Source organism: Ursus arctos, unplaced genomic scaffold (genome assembly GCF_023065955.2).
Source record: "Ursus arctos isolate Adak ecotype North America unplaced genomic scaffold, UrsArc2.0 scaffold_24, whole genome shotgun sequence".
Lineage (NCBI taxonomy): Eukaryota > Metazoa > Chordata > Mammalia > Carnivora > Ursidae > Ursus > Ursus arctos.
This window is the reverse complement of record NW_026622919.1, coordinates 35501372-35521673: the sequence shown is the minus strand read 5'-3', so window position 1 is coordinate 35521673 and position 20302 is coordinate 35501372. Positions and strand designations below refer to the sequence as shown.

The window sequence follows — 20302 nt, the reverse complement described above, 5'->3', positions numbered from 1 at the left end:
CAACCCAGACAATCTCTCACTCTTGTGTGGTCTGTGCCTTTCTTAGACCTACCCTCTACCTCCATGACTCCTGGGGGAAGGTTTGAAGAGGACAGTCGAGGCCTATATGTAAAGGGGAGTTGGAGATACAGAGCAGGGGTTACACTGTATGGAACACATACCACAGTTTCCCGCTCTGGCACCCGTGGACGATCTCAGCAGGCAACCACGCCTTTTCCCCATGAGCCTCAACTTAGCCTTTTTAGTCTAAAGTTCCAGGTAGCCATTAGCAAATGGTAAGAGTGGGCATGCAGTTTGCATTCCCCGAAATTGAAGAATCTTCTAGAATCCCCATGCTGTCCAATTTATATACCCCAAACATCTCTAATTGAGAACATGGACATAGGACATGGGTGGAAAATACCACCCACGCGCCATCTTGGATAAGGAATAGTAGCGCTTCTGTGCTCCCCCCGCCCCCAGGCTATTTCTCATATCCCATTTCTACACCTACTCTTAAGTCCTATCTTTCAACCAGTTAGTTCCCACCCACTCCCAGCCACTGTGTGTCTGCCCTCCATCCTGAGCCCCAGGCCCCCAGCCAGCCCTCTGGCCAGGTCAGGATACAGCCCTTGGCCTACAAGTTTGGGGAGAAATCACAGCAGGCACGGTCCCACAGGAATACCAGAGAAGGCTCTGGAATAGAGTGATTGTCTTGGAGTCGGACAAACCTAGGATTTAAATCCTGGCTCTCAGGCTTACCAGCTGTGTAGAAGTTACTTCGCCACTCTGAGCCTCAATTTCCTCATCCATAAAATGAAATGTGGAATGATTGTGGGGATGAGATTAATAATGTGGAGTGATTATTTAGAGGGATTATGGAGATGAAATAAGGATAGGTATGAACTGCGCTTGGTAAATGTAAGAGTTACAGAAATGCAGGTGGTGATTTATTAAGGGACTTTTTCACGGGAGGAGGCAGGAATGGGGAAGAGGATTTTTGTTTCTCCCCTGGCTGCCTCAGTCAGAGCTGTGGGTCTGAGGAAGAGCAGCCAAGTTCAGCCTTCTTTCCTCGGGGCGCTCTCCCCACCCCAGGCCTGCAGAGCTGGTGTCTAAGCACCATCTCACATTCCAGCCACATTTTTTTGTGGCTTCTGGAAAAATCTGCCATAACCTGTAGCAGAGTCTGGGACCACATGTATCCACTTTCCTTCTGTTCAGGGCCTGACAATATGCCCCCACTTGTCCCTGCCCCCTTGCCAGGCCCAGGTGGAATTGTCAGAGAGTAGTCCCCAGTGAGCTGTGGACTGCCGAGGCCCAGCGGGGGGCCCCAGGACCAGGCAACAACCACCCTCCCTCCACAGGAAGGACAAGCTGGGGTGGCAGGCAGTGACCTTGACCCCGTCCCCTACTAGAGGATGCTGTGGTAGATAGAATAGGCTGGTCCCTCCCTCATGGCCTAACATCCACACGCTCCTGTTACTTGGTCACATGACTTAGAATGTATATAAATCTAATGGGTAAATCACACGAGTCAAAAGGCTCTAGACTTGGTGAACAAGTACTGGAAAAACTGAAAAATGAGTCACATGCTCCCCAATGTCTTATTTGCATCTAGTCTCCCCTTGCCTATTGTCCTTCATCTCTATGTGATGTCATAATATGACCTGTGATGTCATTTTAGCACAAACGGGAACAACCCAGAATTATACAATGAATTATACCCATGTCTAATTATAATTATTAATTAATTCATAATTGCTTGCATAAGACCTGGTGCTTGAGTTATGGCAGGTGTGATACGCTCGTGCCGGCCGGCTCGCGTATGTTTGCTAGCGACTTAGAGCTTCTTTTGACCGAAAATCTCCAACGCAGCACATACGCCTGAGGGCCATTTGTTGGTGCCCAGGCATCGAACATTTAACTGAAAGTCAGAACAGAAGTGCCGCCCACTGCTGTCTACAAGACACTGTGCAAAGCTGTTTGTTTATTTGGTACAAAGTACTTTACACATGAAGTTTTCTTTTTTTTTTTTTTTTAAGATTTTATTTATTTATTTGACAGAGGCAGCAAGAAAGGGAACACAAGCAGGGGGAGTGGGAGAGGGAGAAGCAGGCTCCCAGCTGAGCAGGGAGCCCGATGCGGGGCTCAGTCCCAGAACCCTGGGATCACGCCCTGAGCCGAAGGCAGACGCTTAACGCTGCCACCCTGGCCCCCTACACACGAAGTTTTCTAATCCTACAACAGCTATCATTCCCACTTTACAGATGAGGAAATGAGGGTATGTAACTTAATTGAGGAGCCGGGATTTAAACACATGGACGTTCTTTTTGCCGCCATCACGCTGCCTTCCAAAACATCACCAGCACCGCCCCCCTTTTCTCTGCCTCGGGACATGGAGCTATGGTGCGGGATGGGGGGTCTGTAGCTGCGTATCGGCCTGTGTGATCTGCACCTTGACTTTGTCTTCGCTCTGTCTCTGCAGTGTACACACACAAGCAGGAACCCCCCCAGTACTCCCACACCTCCCGGTTTCCGTCTGCGATGGTGGTCACGGATACGAGCAGCATCAGTACGCTTACCAACATGTCTTCCAGTAAACAGGTAACGGCAGCCAGAAGTGGGGGAGGGGGTAACGACCCAGGCTGTCGATGTGCAGAGAGGGTGGCACGTGTGGGCCGAGCTTGGTCCTTCCCAGGCTCCTCGTTACTTGCTAAAGGAATCCCCGAGGTCAGAGGGCAAAGAAGATGGGCCACAGGCTAAAGGGACTTCTGCTCCCCCAGCTTCCCCAACAAGAGCACTGAATGACAGAGCTTGATAAATCACTGGAGACTGGATTACATGGAGCCTTTAGGTGTTGAGACTGAGTATTCCCCTGTGGATTGATCGGTGGTCCATGGAAAAGGTGTTTCCAAGGGCGACTGGGGAAAGTCACACCCTCTGTAGAGTTTCATGCTTTGCAAGAGGGGTCCCTAAAGGTGTTCCACAAATTAATCCATAGAAGAGGGGAGAGGGAACCATGGTCCTGAGGCTGATTCCCCCATCTGGGACCCATGCTGGACCCAGAGTGCTGTAAGTTCCAGAGAATGACGCAGTTCTCCCAACCCGTGGAGATTCCCCAGTAGACAGTCTGGCCTTACAGGGGCCTGCATTTACTTGGTGTTTTATCAAGACAACTTAGAATTGACTTCCGGTACACTAAAAGTGGGGAACCCAGAGGCTTACTCCCCCTTTCAGGGGATGGCTAGTTCCCAGCTCCAGGTAGAGCTGATGGAGCAGTAACGCCAAAGACAAGGCTCGTCACTGCAGCTTGGACCGCCGGACTGTCAGGACATGAAGAGTCAGGAAACAGGACAAGATGTCTGAACACGCATGACAATTCCAGAATAACACAATAGGACCTTTTAGGAGCTGGGGTCTGTGCAGTGTGGGAACTGTTTGGCCTCTATTGATTACTAGATAAGTAGGCGACAGCCTTGAACTTCATGTCAGAGGCTCTCAGCCGGGTTTGGGCTTGTTGATGGTCTTTTTTCCATCCGAGTCCTACGACTCACACCTCCTCCATTACCATGTGCTGCCAAGCAGGTTTTCTCATGGGCTTGGGTTCTCTGCTCCTCCCTGGGCCCACATCTCCTTCTGATCCTGCAGTGTTGGAGAGCAGGTGGGTTCTGTTCCCGGGTTTGCCCCTTGTTTGGTGACCTTGCCGTCTCCGAGCCCTCATTTTTTCACCTTTAAAATGAGAGTCATAACATGGACTTGTTCTGGGGATTCGATGAGGTCATGTAGATTAAGTGCCTGGCATGTCTTAGGTGTACACGTGTGTGCTCATGAACACACGCACGCACACGCACACACATGCACACGCGCACACACATGTATACACACGCGCACGTACACACAGACACGCATGCACGCACACACACATGCACACGCACGTACACACAGACACACAGACACACATGCACACGCACGTACACACAGACACACATGCACACACATGCACGCACACGCACACACACGCATGCACACACGCACACGCACACATGCATGCACACACACAGGCGCGCGCGCGCGGCCTAGGCAGCTGGGCTCTTGAGCTGGGGGAGAGGGAGAGGTGTGTGGGACCTGCTCTGCCACTCTTCTCTCACCCAATGGAAGATGAAAGGACACCCCCCCGTTGCCCTGCCCTTCGACTCCCGTGTGATTTCCCACTCTTTGTAGTGAGCAGGGAAAACATTTATCTGCGCTCACAAATCTCAATCAGGGGGGCAGCCAGGCGCAGCAGCCCTGCTTGGGAATACCTTCCCCTTTGAAAGGTTTATCAATCCATCTGCCGCTTGGTCAGCCCTAGACAGGGCTCTGATTAATTATTCCTGTCTTTCCCGAGTTGACTTTGATGCTTGCTTGTTGAAACAAGCCCTCTGAGTTCAGGAAATGGTCTCTTAATCAAAATACTTCGAGATGCTCTCTGAGACGCGGCCCTGGCCCCCAGATGGCTTCTCCCCGCCTCGGGACAGAGTGGCCAGCCGACCTTGAAGCTGCAGGAACAGCCCTCTAGAACCACCGTGGCATTGTCCCTAAGTCCCTGGGCGTTCAGGAGTCTGGCGGTAGACGCATTTCCAGGACAATGAGAAAGATGATTACACTTAGAATCAAACTGTTCACGGAGCACTTCAGGGTTATACTTCTCACGAACGCGACCTCATCATTTTCTTTTTATTGCAACTTCCTTGGTACAAAGGAATGAACGGAGGCTCAGTGAGGGAGAGTGACCTGCCCAAGGTCTCACAGGTGGTCAGTTCTAGAGCTGGACCTTCAGACTCTGGGCTTTGACTCTAAATCCTGGATTCCTTCCACCTAAACAATACTTGCCTTCCGATCTCCATCTCTGAAATACCCACGGCATTTGCTGCTCTTGCAGTCTTAACGGTCAGGAGCACGCATAAAATTCAGCCCACGAAGGTGTTCCAATCAGGCAACTTTCTTCCTCCAAACTGAAGGAGAAGAGAACTGGGAAAGCACGATGAAGTCAAGTGAGGGTAGAGGTGCTGCCTCCCGACAGAAAGAACCAAGGTGAAGAAAATTTGTACTAACTCTGGTCCCCAGGCAAAGGGTCAGAAATGAATTCTGGAAGAGACTTAGTTGGCAATTCTGCTTTCTCTTTGTTCTAAAGTATTCTTTTCCAAAAGGAGTTTCAGGACCGTTGCTGGGAATGGGGGGCACATGGGGTGAGGAGAGGAGGTTTCCTTGTTGGTGTAGGTTGGGGTTCAACAGCTAAACACCCCAAGGCAGGGCTCCCCTGAATCTTTCGTATGCTGATGTGTGCGCGCAGTGTGGCCCTGGGGGCGCACAGGGGCTGCGGGCCAAGGGTCGCATCCCGGGCAGTGCTCGCCCGAGACAGAGTGCTAGGAAGAGCCAGCAGCTTTGCGCTAACCCCGGTCCCTTCCCCGCGCCCACCCCCTCATGTGACCTTGGGCAGTTAACTCGCCCTGCAAGACCATTTCTGCATCTCTCGTGGGGAAAATCCTACCCCCTCGTCACAGGATATTCACAGTGCCTGAGAGAGTGGCTGGGACATGGTCAGGTACTCCAAGTGCTAGCTCCCTCCTTCTCCTTGCCATCTGTGGTCCTTTCAGAGATACCTTCTATCGACTCCTTCAGAATTTAACTCATTGCTTGTTCTACATGGGGTCAAAGGAGGTTCTATCAGTAAAATGTCTTAGGATGAGGACCATCTCTCAAGCACGTCCCCTTCTTGCGCCTTGGCTCCAGACCCCTGCTTCCCATTTTTATGCTGACTCGCAGATGTGCTCTCACCCCTGGACTCCCAGGAAAAAAGCAGATCGTGCAGGGGCCTCCCAGAGCACCAGAGCCCTGTGTGCTTAGCCGAATGCCGGGGCTATAGCAGACGTTCAGTAACTATGAATGAATGAACGAATGAATGAGTTAAGAGCTAGCATTGTTTGAGAGCTTCCCATTTGCATTGCAACACTCTAGGCACTTCACCATTCTTACCTTTCCCTACTTGAACTTGTTGTGTTGTTTTGCTTTGTTTTTTTTAAGATATTTATTTGTCAGAGGGAGAGAGAGAGAGCGCATGAGCAGAAGCTCAGGCGGGGGGGGGGGGGGGTGGGCAGGCAGAGGGAGAAGCTGTGGGACTCGATCCCAGGATCCTGGGGTCATGACCTGAGCTGAAGACAGATGGCTAACCCACTGAGCCACCCAGGCGTCCGCAGGATTTGAACTTGTATCTGATCCAGGTGTTTTCATTGTCAAGACAGACATGCCCCAGGGCTGAGCGGATCACATTTCCCGAACCCCCGGGCGGGGGCTCCCTCTGTGTGCCTCCCCCTCCGCCGTGGGGGCCGGCGAGCTCCCATCTGCATGGGTCTGTACCTGAGCTCCTAGAAAACAACGCCCCGCCGGCCTGGAACGAGACTGCGGGAAGCCCTGACATGGGGTAGAACAAGTGTGGGCAGGCTGGGCGCCGAATCATGTTTCCACAGCCTCTGTACCCACTGCTCCCCTTCCTAGTTTACAGAGAGGTCAGGAGAGGCCCCTCCCCCCACCCCCAGCAGTCACTGCTCAGGGGTGCTGACAAGGAGGTGGACGGCCTCTCGTAAATCGCCGGCAGCTTCCCCACGTCCCAGCCTTCTCCACTGGTGGGCAGGCAGGACCGCCTGAGAGCCTACCACTTTCTGCCTGTGTGACCTCAGGGAAAGGTCCTGGCCTCTCTGAGCGCCGGGCTCCTCGCTTGTAATATGAAAATGATGAAAGGACTAAAGGCAGGACGTCTTGTGACACCTGGCTCGGCACTAGGCTCGGGGCATGTCTGTCCTGACAACGAAAACACCTGGATCAGATACCCCCAGCCCACGGCAGCTTCCCCTGCTGGCAACCCCGGGCGTCTCTCCAGCTTAAGAAGAAGGACTGTAAACGGCAGACAGCATTTAATTTTCTGCGGCCACGTTCAGACGGTAGAAGGAAGTAATGTTCCTTGTGTCGAGGACACAAACTTGTCCCTTGTGAGGCTCTGGGCAAATTACTTGCAGTCTCTCTAAGGCCTCAGTTACCTTATTGATAAACTGGAAGTATAATCTTACATTTATCTGTCTGTCTGTCTGTCTATCTATCTATCTATCTATCTGAGAGGGAGAGAAAGGCGGGAGAGGGGCAGTGGGAGAGGAAGAGAGAGAAGCTTAAGCAGGCTCCATACCTAGCACGGAGCCCGACACAGGGCTCGATCTCATGACCCTGAGATCATGACCTGAGCTGAAATCAAGAGTCGGATGCTAAACCAGCCAAGCCACCCAGGTGCCCCACTGTTACTTTTAATAAATAGAGCCATAATTAATCGAATTCAATCATAATAGTGCTGAGTTATCTGTACTCAGTGTTTCTATGTCCTCAGCTCCACTTCTGTCTTGAAGCTCATCTGACGGGCCTTTGTCCTCACACGGCATTGAAGCCTCTCCTGTCCCGCTCACTAGTACCGCCATGTTGTCAAACCAGTGGGTACTTTTCCGTCTCTGCCTCTGACACAGCTGATCACTCCCTCCTTTTCTCACTTGGATTTTAGGACAGTACCCATTCCTGGTGCTCCCCACTGTGGTGCTCCTCATTTCTGTAGCTGGCAGCTTGTCTTCCCCTGGGGCTCATTCTCTACTGCGTTCACTCCTGGATGATCTCCTCCAGTCCCATGGCTTCGGATCAAGTGTCCACACGGGGGGATCTGGTAGTTCCACCTCCTTACAGACCTCTCCCTTGAGAGCCCATTCGCAAATCCGGTGCAGCTTTGGCGTGGATATGTACATGCTTAATATATCTGACACGCCTCGCTGAAATGGGAACTCTTCATTTTGCCCCTTTCTCCCTACCCAAACTGCTTCTTCCTTGGGCTTCTCCATTTCCAAAAATGGTACCAGATGTTCAGGGGAGAGACCTGAGAATCTCCTTGATTCTTCTCTGCACACCCCACCACCAGTCCCTGGATACGTTCTGCTAGGAATCCTGCAAAATGCATCCCACATCTGAGTGCTTCTCACCACCCCACCAGTCCAGCCCCTTCCCTCACTGGTTCCCTACAGTGGCTGCAACTTCCCACTCCCGCTCTCTCTCCTGCCCCACGATGGTGGTTATGGTCTGTTCACTACGTAGCAGCCAGAATTATCTCTTAAAAGGGGAAACCAATCATGTCACCCCTGCCCCATCAAAACTGTCCAGTAGCTTCCCATTGCAACCAAGCCGAAATGGAAGCTTCCTAAGCCCAGTGTGATCAGCCCCCTGTGGACCCTGCCCTTCTCACTTCCCTCCCATCCTCCCCCTTCCAGTGGGCTTCAGCTGAGCCAGAACTGAAGTGATCCCACTTCAGGACTTGCCCCGAACACTCCATAATGCACATCTTTGCATGCTTGCTCCCTCCTCTCATTCAGCTCAAATGTCACCACCTCAAGGAGGCCCCTCCTGATTGCCCTCTGTAAATGATTCCCTTTTCCTTCAGATCAGCCTAACCTGCTATTATGCTTATTTTTCTACAGAGCGTTCGTCTCCACCTGAAATTTTACTTGTAGACACATGTACAATATATATATATATGTATACACACACACACATTTATTTACTTATTTATTGTTCGAAACTCTCTCTAGAATATAAACTCTGTGAGGATGTGGACAGGGTCTTATTCATGGCTGCATCCCCGTGCCTAAAGAAGTGCTAGACCCGTAGAAAGCATTCAAAAATGTGTTAAATGAATGAGTGATAATTACCTGTGTCGAAGGGCTGACGTGTGAATCCAATACAAGGATGCGTGTAAAGCCCTTACTTAGCGCGGTGCCTGGCACACAGTAGGACCTCAGTAAACATTAGCTCTTACCATATGTCGTCCGCCCCCTTAGAGCAAGGACGTCCTTAACCATCACCACAGCTACTACCACCGCTTTCAGAGGGAGGGTTCCCTCAGAGATCCTCTGGGCAGGGCCCCCGTGGGGCTGGGTGTGCCAGGCTTTGGTTCTGAGGGACCACAGTGCACCCCTTATCGGCTGTTTGTGTTTAGACTCTGAAGGGGACAAATAACTCGAGGGCCTTTGACAACATTTAGGGCTCTGCCACCATTTTATTATGTGAGCAAACATTTGATAGCTGGGAAGCCCATCCCTAATGACAGGTCATAGAATCTCGCTGGCGTCTCCTTATCTGCCCTTCTTGTTTGCTCTTCTATTGAAACCTGCAAGGTCACAAGCCATTTTCTCTCTCCTCACCTGAAATCTGAAAATTGGCAAAAGGCTGATAGTGGGAAGTAAAGAGACTCAAAAGTGGGGGTGGGGGCGGGAGGAAGAGGAGGCAAAGGGTATCAGAGGGCCCTGACCAGGGCCTCAAGAATTTAAAAGGGTCAGAACCTGTCCCCTCAAATGAACGCACAGCTCCGTCACACTCTGAAGAGGGCTCGCAGCCCGGGGCGCCCTGCGCAGCCCAGTGTTAAGTCTGAGCGCTTCCCGTGTATCGGCTCGTCTGAGCCCTCAACGGCCTCCATTTCACAGGCGAGAAAACTGAGGCACAGAGAGAGTGCCTTGACTAAGAACACAAAGCTGGGAGAAGACTCTTCACCTCAGAGCGTACTAGAAAGAACACGTGCCCGAGGTCACCCAGAACCAGTTTGAATCTCTGTCTCTACACCGCCCTAGTTCTGAAACCTTGGATAATTCACTTTCTTTGAGCTTGTCTTCCTAATCTGTAAAATGGACATAATGGCAACCTCTACAGGATTTTGGCTGGGAGCACTGATTAATGAGATAACGCAATAATAGGCCTTTAACAGTAGTGATAGGTGTGTGTGTGTGTGTGTGTGTGTGTGTGTGTGTGTACACGCATGTGTAAGCTCCTGAGTGTTTAAGGAAGAATCTTTAGAGAAAGAGCCGTTAAGCCAAAAGGCAGAGCATTCCTCTTAGTTGCCAAAACAAGTGAAAGGGAAGGAAGAGACAGAGGGAAGCGAAAAGGGGCTCCCTGGACAGAAAAGGATGGGAAAGATGTTCCACCATAGCCGAAATGAATGAGGCCCAGGGCTCTGGAAAGGGAGCTGCCCCAGGATCGGGGGCGTGGCTCCTCTTGGAGGGTTTCTCCACCTGTTCTGGGGTCTCCTGCCCCCCGCCCACCTGGAAGTCTGGCATCAGAAGCCTTCAGTCCAGAGTTCTCGTCTTAATGGGAACAAGCCTATAGAAAGCACTTTGCAGTTTCCCACACGCCTTCCCTGATGGGTCGTTTGAGCAGGTGGCGGTTTTCTCCTGTGCTCATGGCCTGCTGCACGAGTAGGTCAGCAGCTCTGGCCAGTCTGGGAGCGGGTGAGAAATGCAGGTGCTGGGGCGCCTGGGTGGCACAGTCGTCAAGCCTCTGCCTTCGGCTCAGGGCGTGATCCCAGTGTTCTGGGATCGAGCCCCGCATCAGGCTCCTCCGCTGGGAGCCTGCTTCTTCCACTCCCACTCCCCCTGCTTGTGTTCCCTCTCTCGCTGGCTGTCTCTCTCTCTGTCAAATAAATAAAGAAAATCTTAAAAAAAAAAAAAAAAAAAAAGAAAAGAAAGAAATACAGGTGCTTAGGCCCACCGCAAGCCCACTCAATCGAAATCCAGCTTTTCACAGGCTCTCCGGTATTCATAGGTCCGTTAAAGTTTGGGGATCAGTGGTCTAGGGGACCCCTGCCCTTAGGGGCGTTAGGAAAAGGACCCTTACGTCCATGAGAGGCAAGAGCTCCCGTCTGGCTGCCGTTGCAACCGCACGGAGCGTGCTGTGAACCCCATGCTCACAGAAAGCGGAGCTTGACTTCAGGATAAAGGTCAGCGAGTTACGACTGTTTCAAGGTCCGCAGCAATTCACTGCTGTCTTCTGAAGTGGCCGGGAAACCTGGCTCGCGACTTTTCCTAAAGGGAGCGTGCTGCAGGACCAACCCCGGGGCACTGAGCGGGCACTGGGTGCTCAGCCCGCGGCTGGCTGAGGGGGGTCTCGGCTGCCCCGGAGAAGCCAGACGAATGGCGCTGTCCCTGCTGAATGCACACCGCTGAGCTCTCTCTCCTCTCTCTGCAGTGCCCCCTCCAAGCCTGGTGATGCCCACCCATCACTTACTTTGCGCACAGCAACAAGGACCCTATTTTCCACACCGTCCCCCTCCGGGCAGCTGTCGCGGAAAAGGCCAGTGGCCTGACAAGCACCTTCGAGAGAGGTCCCTGCCTGCCTGACATCCTGCTGGCGCCTGGACAAGGACAACCCGCTGGGAGGCGCGGCCCGGAGTGCAGCTTCCCTCCCCTTCTATGCAGTATTGTCGCCATGCCTCTCCCAGGATGGCGAGTACTCCCATCCGGCCTGCAGGTCAGACCAGAAGCCACGGAGGAGAAAGAGAGAGAGAGCTGCCGTGTCTACGCTGCACTCCTTCACCGAACAAACGGATGCGAAAAACTTGAATCTGTTACTGAATGAGGAGGACACGTGCTATTGAACTGAGCCAAACACACTGTAAATATCAGCGACCTCCCGCCCCCCCATCCCAGCTGATCTTGAGATTTCTTTTGAAGAAGCAAATTTCTCCAATGGGTGTAAACTATAACCTACTGTAATTAAGTGCAATTACCCCCCTCCGCTTCCTTCCACCCCCGCCCTGTATATAATACTAAAGTGTCTATTAGTTCTCTTTGTAAAGGTCGGAGTTGAATTTTCCAAGTGATTGGCCCCCTTCTCCCTCCCCCCCATGGAGAAATAGCCTGAGTCGTAAGTGAAGGCTCCTGCCCCTGTCCCTCAGGCCTGGACACACACACTGGGACCGTAGAGGTGGGACTGACCGCCAGCCTTCTCCAGTCTCCTGTTGTGAAGACACACGTCTGGATCCTGGAGGGGCTGAACCTGGTATCAGACTAGTAGCCCAGCTTCCGGTGGGGCCAGGGGGTTCAGCCAGCCCACCACCAAGACACCGCAAGGCAGGAAAACTGGCTGCTTGATAGCACAAGAAAACGTGACCCTCTCCGAAAGCCTCCCATTAAAACAGTTTATTTTATCACTGCCCAGAGTCTCATATTTCTGTCTCTGACGCTTCCTCTGCCAGGGTTCCACCAAGAACCCCCCGGCCCCGACTCCCCTTGGAATTTTCCACGTATTCCACTGGGCTCGTGGCTGCGTGTCCCAGTGTCTCCGTGCCGGCTGCACCGCTAAGGTAAGAGGAGTTGATCCCCCAGCCAGACTCCACAAGCCCCTCAGAGGGGCTCTGGCCAGAGCGGGAGGCAACACCTTTGTCTTCGCCATGCTTGCAGGAGTGAAGGGATAGAGTCAGCTCTTGGTGACTCTTGGTCATAGGAACAGATAAAAAGCAGGAAGAATGGGAACCCTGTGGGTAACCTTTTCGGCCTCATTCAAGCATTAAGCCCAGCCTTTCCTAACTTCTGTGGAGCCATTAGTCACTAAGGGAACGGGCTCCCATGAGTGTTGCCTCCTGCGCAGGTTTTCCCCTCTGACAAGGATGCTAATGAGCACAAGATAGTCCAAAAGGCAAAAAGCCAAAGGCCTGGACTGTTCGCCCGCAGGGGCTTTGCCACAGGTAATCCACTGGAAGGAGGCGGTATCTGTCCGCTTCGCTGTGTCCTGTACCGCATGGGCCCTACCAGCACGTGGTTTCTCGCTTCTCGTCCGAGTGTTTCCCAGGCAAGGTGTGAGCAAGGGAGTTCTGCTGAGCGGGCCCCAAGAAACAGGCTTTTCACAATCCCAGCGCAGTGGAGGATGAACTTGAGTGAGCTCTGCAGATTTACGGAGAACCTACTCTTATTACGTGCCCAGGACAGGGATTTCTAGATACGGAAATGCCGACCTTCTCTGGTTCCTGGCTCCCCTAGAAAATGTAATTGGACCCAAAGGGGTCAAGAGAAAACTCATGGTTGGGTTGAGAGGAGCGGGTGCCAAGGTCAAGCATCACGTGCCAAGAGAGGCCAAGATCCCCTGTCACTTGCTGAGATGTCCTATTGGATGGCTCCTGTGAATTCTAGGAAGAGGAAGGGAACATAGGCCTCAAGCCCCAGCCTCAGTTGGAACCCTCTATCCGGACTCACGTTGTTTCTGGGACAGCAAGTATCTGCATTTCTCAGATTCAGGTCTTGCGTTGTTGCAATAACCCTGAGAACCCAGAAGGCCTTATTCATCAAAGAGGTCATGTGGGCAGAGCTGGAGGCTGAGGGGAGCGAGGATGGATGGGTGGGGCAAGTCTCCAGGGACTTTTCCTAACCAAACCCTATAGAAACCAAGACACACGGAGACAACGCTGGGAAGGTTAGCACCTCCCTTTCGAATCAAGCAGGGACCCTCCTACACTGGCTCTAAGCGGGGCAGGGGGTCACCATGGAGGGTTCGGGTGGAATTATCGACACTGAAGATTCACTTGCAGCTAAAAACCCCCATTCTTCCTCCAGAACCTTAGGGACCGACATTTCCAGGCTCTCTCTTTACACCTGGAGCCTAGACTAACAGACAGATGGACCTGTTTTTTCCATGACCTACTGTCATTTTCTAGGGTGAGCCCTAGGGAAGCAGATTTCATTTTAACTTAGTGTCATTTAACCCATGGGTGAGAGAGGAAATCGACAATGAAGACCTGCCTTAACCTTTTCCATGCCGAGCAGTGCACTGTCCCCACCAAGGGCAGAGATTACTGCAGGGTCAGGGGCTAGATTCGGGTGGATAAGGACACAATGCAGACACCCGGGGAAGCCGAGCTCTTGGCCCACAGCTGGGGAGGGGGGCGAGTGTCTGATAGCCTTTTTGGAGCCGGAATGCCTTGATCAGAATCTCCAACTCCAGCACTTCACCCCATCCTCATTGTCGTCCTGCATAAAACTGAGTGATGGTAACAGTACCGACTGTATAAGGTGGTTTGAGGGGTACGTGAGTTGATACGTGTCGAGCGCTTGGAAGTGTACCTGTTACGTTGTTAGTATCCTGTCATCCTACAGTGGCTCCTCATGCCGTCTTCTGGGCTTTGTGGCTATTTCCAGAGAACCTCATCACCAGTTTGATGCTTGGTAAAGAAAACTGCCAAATTACTGGTAAACCGATGTTGTTCATTTCTATGGTACTTGGCAAATCCGGCCGGGAACCGAGGATGCGTCCGGGAGGGAGGTCTGAGGAGCGAGGAGAGGCCTGACTGAGGAGAGTCTTTGTCTCCTAAGGGAAGAAAAGAAGGTAAAGTGCAGTGACCTTGCAAGAAGTGTGAGAGCCAGGGGGCCCAGACTGAAAGGTGGGTGTGGGCCGCGGAGGAGGACTGCCCGGAGCAAGGAATGGTGTGGGTCAGGAAGAAACGGGAGCAAACTCCTTCCCAAGGAAAATCAGGGCTGATGTGTCCCCTTTGAATTAGGAATTAATTCAAACACACACCATCAGAATCTGCTCCGGAATACAAGATTGCCAATGCAGTGACGTATGACATATCCATGTTCTAATACTTCAGACACACCCCAGTTGCGTCAAACAGGCTGAGTATTCTTGAGAAGCCACAATCCGCTAAACCAAATGCCTATAAAGCCTGTCCCTCCCTCTCCATCCCTCTCTCCCCCTCCCCCTCCTGACTCCCTCTCCCTCCTCTCCCTCTCCCTTCTTTTCTCCCCCCCCCCGCCCCCAGTTCTGGTGCAGAGGTCATTCTGGCTAGGCAAATACTAGATTGTCAGCCAAGATTTATAACATGACCGTATTTTTTTAAATGAATCTTTGGGGTATGCAGGACTTGACACACGCCTGAATGACCATTTTTTCCTGGGTGTATGTACAGTGCTGTGCGCATATAGGGAGAGGAAACACGTTCTAAGGGAGAGCAGAGCAGAGCAAACAAGGGGGGGGGTAACATCAAAAGCAGGAATCATCAAAGCGGTTTTCACACCGTCCGCATATGTACGTTTATGCCAAGAGATCACACAACACAAACACGAGATATTTCTTTGCAGTCTCCACCTATTTAATTGTCTTACATACTGTTACATTCCCAAAATGCAGGTTTCTCTTCTGTGCCTATTGTCCACACAACCCTAATAAACCAACTATATTAAATTATTCTCAATTACAAATGGGATAAAAAGAGAAAGCTGATTTTTTTTAAAGACAAAAAATAAAACCCCACTATAAGAAAAGTATGCCTGATTTCCTGACCTTCCACATATGCCTTTGCTTTTGGAAACATCATCTAGTCCAAAATAATGTCTCTCATTTATTTATTCAAGAAATATTTACTGACACCTATTGTGTGCCGGACACCATTGTTCTAGACACTGAAGATACATCAGTGAACCAAATACATAAAAATCCTTCCCCATCTTGGGGCGCCCGGCTGGCTCAGTCAGTAGAGCATGTGACTCTTGATCTTGGCGTCGTGAGTTCGAGCCCTGCTCGGGGTGTAGAGATTACTTTAAAAAATCCTTCCCCTCCTAAAGTTCATTCTGATGGGGGAGGGAAGCAGTAACTGTGAATGGTGCGTGATGACAAAACCATCTATGAGGGGCACCTGGGTGGCTCAGTCGGTTAAGCGTCTGCCTTTGGCTCAGGTCATGATCCCGGGGTCCTGGGATCAAGTCCCACATCGGGCTTCCTGCTCAGTGGGGAGCCTGCTTCTCCCTCTCCCTCTGCCTGTAGCTCCCCCTGCTTGCGCTCTGACAAATAAATAAAATATTTTTTAAAAAAGCAAAATCAAAAAACACCTATGAAAGATCCAGCAGGGAGGCTAGAGTAGCTGGAGCTGAGTGACGGGGAGAACAGTGGGTCAGGGAGGAAGGCGGGGTGCGAGGCATGACCACAAATGACAGAGGGCCTTGTCGCCATCTGAAGGAATGCTGTAAGCTGCCACAAGGACCCGGCTTTTACTCTAAGGGACCTGGGAGCCATCAGATGGTTAGAACAGAGCAGGGACACGACAGAGCTTCAGTGTTCAGAGGATCCCTCTGGCCGCTGAGTCGTAGGGAGGGGCCAAGAGGGACAGCAGAAAACCATCAGAAGCCGTTGCCGTCATCGGCCTGAGACCAGGGCGGCAGTGGCGGTGAACAGAGGCGGTGTGATTGTGGATGTCCTTGAAGGGAGAGCACTTGGAGGCCCCACGATTTCCTGCGGTTTGCACACGGAGGGTGAGAGAGGCGCTAAAGGCTGTTGCAAGGTTTGGGGGCCTGAACAAAGGAGGAAATAGCAACCGATGTTGTTGAAAATGAAAGACAGGCTGTCGGACCATGGCCTCTGCCTCGGATATCGTTTCAAGTGGCACATTAGGAAGCACCTTGGTAGTAGGCCAAGGGGTCGCGCCTGCTGTTATCATAGTCCTGACGTGGTGTCGGAGGTCTCCCGGGGCCATAACAGGACATTCAGTCATTCATGCAACCGATGTTTATTGAGTACTTACTATGCACTCATACTCTTCTAGGCTCGGGGAGAAAAACTGTTAAAAAAAGGTCACTTTTGGGGCACCTGGGTGGCTCAGTCGGTTGGGCATCCAACTTGTGATTTCAGCTCAAGTCATGATCTCAGGGTCATGAGATAGAGCCCCACGTCAGGCTCTGCACTGAGAGTAGCACCTGTTTGAGGTTCTCTCTCTCCTTCTCCCTCTGTCCCTCCCCACTCGCTCTCTCACTCGCTCTCTCTCTAAAAAAGTCACTTTTCCCATGCAGCTTATGTTCAGCTGGGAGGAGCCAACAATGGTACAGAAACATACCCTATGCCAGGTATAGATGGGTACTAGAAAGGAACAAATAGCCGAGAAAGGGGGTGGGGTGGGGAAAGAGGTGGACTCATGGTAGGGGGATCTCTGTGGGAGACTGTATTCGGCTCCTGTGGTTCCTGTAACAATATACCAGAAATATGTTCTCTCACAGCTCTGGAGGCCAGAAGTCCAGTATCACTGGGCCAAAACCAGGGTGTCAGCAGGTCATACTCCCTCTGGCGCTTGTGGGGGGCTCCATTGCCTGCCTCTTCCAGCTTCTGGTGGCCGCATCCCCAGTCCCCGCCTCCATGGTCCTGTCCCCTTCTCTGCAGTGTCGAATCCCCTTCCCCTTCTCATAAGGATATGTGTGACCGCATTCAGGGCCCATTGGATTATCTAAAATAGTTCCTTTAATCACATCTGCACGGACTCTTTTTTCCTCTTAAGGTAACGTTTACAACTTCCAGGAATTAAGACCTGATATATTTGGGGGTCATCATATAGCCAGATACAAACTTTGCCACAAACCCAGAAGAGAACTTAAGGTGATAGTTTCTTTTGTACAACTTTTTCAATTAAAATTCACGATTATTTTGGGGCACCTGGGTGGCTCAGTCAGTTAAGTGACTGCCTTTGGCTCAGGTCCTGATGTCAGGGTCCTGTTATCGAGCCCCACGTCAGGCTCCCTGCTCAGCGGGGAGCCTGCTTCTGCCTCTCCCTCTGCCCTCCCCCCTGCTCTTGCTTGCACGCTCTCTCTCTCTCTCTTTCTCTCCCTCTCAAATAAATAAAATCTTTTCTAAAAATTCTTCTTCACTTCACAATATATATAAATCAAATTCTCATGCTGCATGCCTTAAACTTACACAGTTTTATATATCCATTATTTTTCAATAAAACTAGCAGAAAAAAAACCATATTTGTAAGACAGATTGCCATGCCCAGGTAACGTGAATGGTAAGGAGAAAGGTGCTTGTTTCTCAATCTTCCCTACTTTCAACAGGGGCCATACTTTGGAGAAGCTTGAATTAATAAGTAAATGAAAAACTTAAACATGTTTCTCACGTTTGTGTCACGGAAACAAAACAACAGGCTAGCACTGTGGTTAGGGCAACCACTCATCCACGTCTTTGTCCGTCTGGTAAATATTTGCTGCTGCTGTATGGGGTGGTGGCGAAGAGCTCAGGCGGGAGGCCAGTACAGATCGAGGTTCAAATCCTGGCTCTGCCACTTACTAGGTGTGTGATCTTGGGACGTCTCCTTAGCCTGTTTCCATATCTGCAAATAAGGTGGTCATAAGGATTAAAGGAGATGCCAGGTGCGTCAAGCGCTTTGCCTGGTATAGAGAACGTGCTCACAGCGTGCTCGTTATTTGCCTCCAGTCCTTCCGGGACCACGTGAGAAAACATGACGGGCCTCAACCCACTGTCCCTGACTGTCTTCCCCCGACTAGGACGTAAGTTCTGTGAGAACAGACACTTGGTGTTTTGCTCAATGTTTGGACCCCATCCTTTGGTACTTGGCACATATTAGGTGCTCAGTAAATACTGTTTGAATGAATGAATGTGTGTATGTACGTCATGGGGTTTACTAGTCCAAAGTCTGGAAAATGACCCATTGTCCACCTTCCACCACCACTATCTCAAACTCCTCAAACTTCAAAGGAAGGAGCAAGTCATTATTACTATTTTTTTAAAGATTTTATTTATTTTTTTAAGAGAGAGAGCAGTGGGGAGGAGCAGAGGGAGAGGGAGAGAGACAATCTCCAGCAGACTCCCTGCTGAGTGCAGAGCCTGACGCGGGGCTCCATCCCAGGACCCTGACATCATGATGTGAGCGAAACCAAGAGTGGGACGCCCAACCTACTGAGCCACCCGGGCGCCCCTCATTGTTATTACTTTTAGACATAGGGATAAGAGAGGAAATAAGTAAAAATGGAGGTCGTAGGGGCACCTGGGTGGCTCAGTCGTTAAGCGTCTGCCTTCGGCTCAGGTCATGATCCCAGCGTTCTGGGACTGAGCCCCCATCAGGCTCCCTGCTTGGCCTGAAGCCTGCTTCTCTCTCCCTCTCCCACTCCCCCTGCTTGTGTTCTCTCTCTCGCTGCCTCTCTCTCTGTCAAATAAATAAATAAAATCTTTTTTTTTTTTTAAAATGGAGGTCCTAGGTAATGTTTTATGGCTGGTATAGAAGCTAAGTAGGGCTAGTTAGACCAGCTTGGAACGTTCTGCTGGCGTTCAAGGAGGAGAACCAACAACAGACCACTTCCATCTGCCCATGGGCCCTATCTGTACTCCATCTCCAAATATTCCTGTCATCCACAGGAAGATGACCAGATTGCCACCTTCTCAAGGACAGAAGCCCTAGGCTATGCCTTCCTTACAGGCCCAGCCCAGGTCTTCATTCCTTTAACTGTGTTCTTTGCATGTTTTCATTATGCAAAGCATCTAAGTATGGTGGAGAGGCACATAACAGATTCCCATTCTCTCATTCATTCAACAAACCTCTTTTGCATACTGACTTTGAGCCGGTTTAGTGTGGTGGGTACTGGGGGTTCCAAGATGCCCTGAGGGAGTTCTCAACCTGGCTGGGGAGACAGACAGGTTAGCAGGTGATTGCACTGCAATGTGCAGGTGTGAGAAGGCAGACTGGTTGGACAATGGAAGCAATTCTGTTTAGATAGAAATCAGAGAAGTTTCTTTGAAAGACACTTGAACTACGTCATAAAGAATGAGTGACAGTTCACCGGGAGGGGGAGACTTTCCACATCGAGGGACCACAACATGCAAAATGAATGTCCAAATCAATGAGTTCCCAGTGTTGTCTGAGCCCAAACCTTCTGTCTTCTGCATGTTTGGGACCCCTGTCTGAACTTCTCTTGCCCTGGTTCTGTAAATCATGATCTGACACAGTGAAATATGTTCTCCAGGCTGCAAGGTCGTCAGGTCAAGGTAATGGGTCACTAGCCAGCCGGTGCCTCCAAGGAGCAGACCAGAGTCTGAGAATCAAATCTGTGGGCCCCACATCTCTGATGAGCAGAGGGAAGGCATGGGGTAAGGCATGTGATGTTTACGTTCAGAAACTGCAAAGCCACCAGCTTGCAAAGTGTCATTACGTCTGCAGGTGGAGGGTAATTTTCTTATTACTCAAGGACTCTTGATCGGGCTCAGATTGGTCTCTGGGGAATTGCTTTATGACCCAGAGCCAGGCAGCGCGAGATAGGAGATGTGGTTTGCTGGGCAGAAGTTTACAGGGCAGGAAATTGCTTCACTGGGCACAACCATTCATAAGAAACACCTCTGGGAAAAGGAGACTGGGCTCCTGGCCGGTCTGCCCCTGGCCCTGTGTTTACATCAGCAACAACCCATGTTCCTGGTTACACAATGTGGCAGGCGTCACTTCGAGTGGGGGATCTTTGCCCCATGGAAGAATAAACACATTCCTCGCTCGCAGAGGAATTAGCAGACCTCACAGACTTTTCAGTGACTCTCCTGGAGGCCTTAATGTCATAGGAAGGTGACTCTCGATATGATTGGCTGTGTGGCCAAACCTAGTCCACATTTGGTTGAGTCCCCTATAAACGGCAGTGGGGGTTCAGATGAAGATACTGCAGCAGTGAAGGGTAGACGAGTGTGACAG

General features: G+C 51.1%; 1 protein-coding gene across 4 annotated transcripts in view; it reads left to right on the top strand.

Annotated features, from left to right (window-relative positions):
- Window positions 1-12020, top strand: part of HNF1B (HNF1 homeobox B) — a 138563-nt gene extending 126543 nt beyond the window's left edge. For all 4 annotated transcript variants that reach the window (XM_026517573.4, XM_026517572.4, XM_026517571.4 and 1 more), the window contains exons 14-15: window positions 2465-2583; window positions 11053-12020. In XM_026517573.4, coding sequence (XP_026373358.1) covers window positions 2465-2583; window positions 11053-11073 — 140 coding nt within the window. In that variant the 3' untranslated portion in view covers window positions 11074-12020. The remainder of the gene's footprint in view (window positions 1-2464; window positions 2584-11052) is intronic.
- The last annotated feature ends 8282 nt before the right edge of the window (window positions 12021-20302 follow it).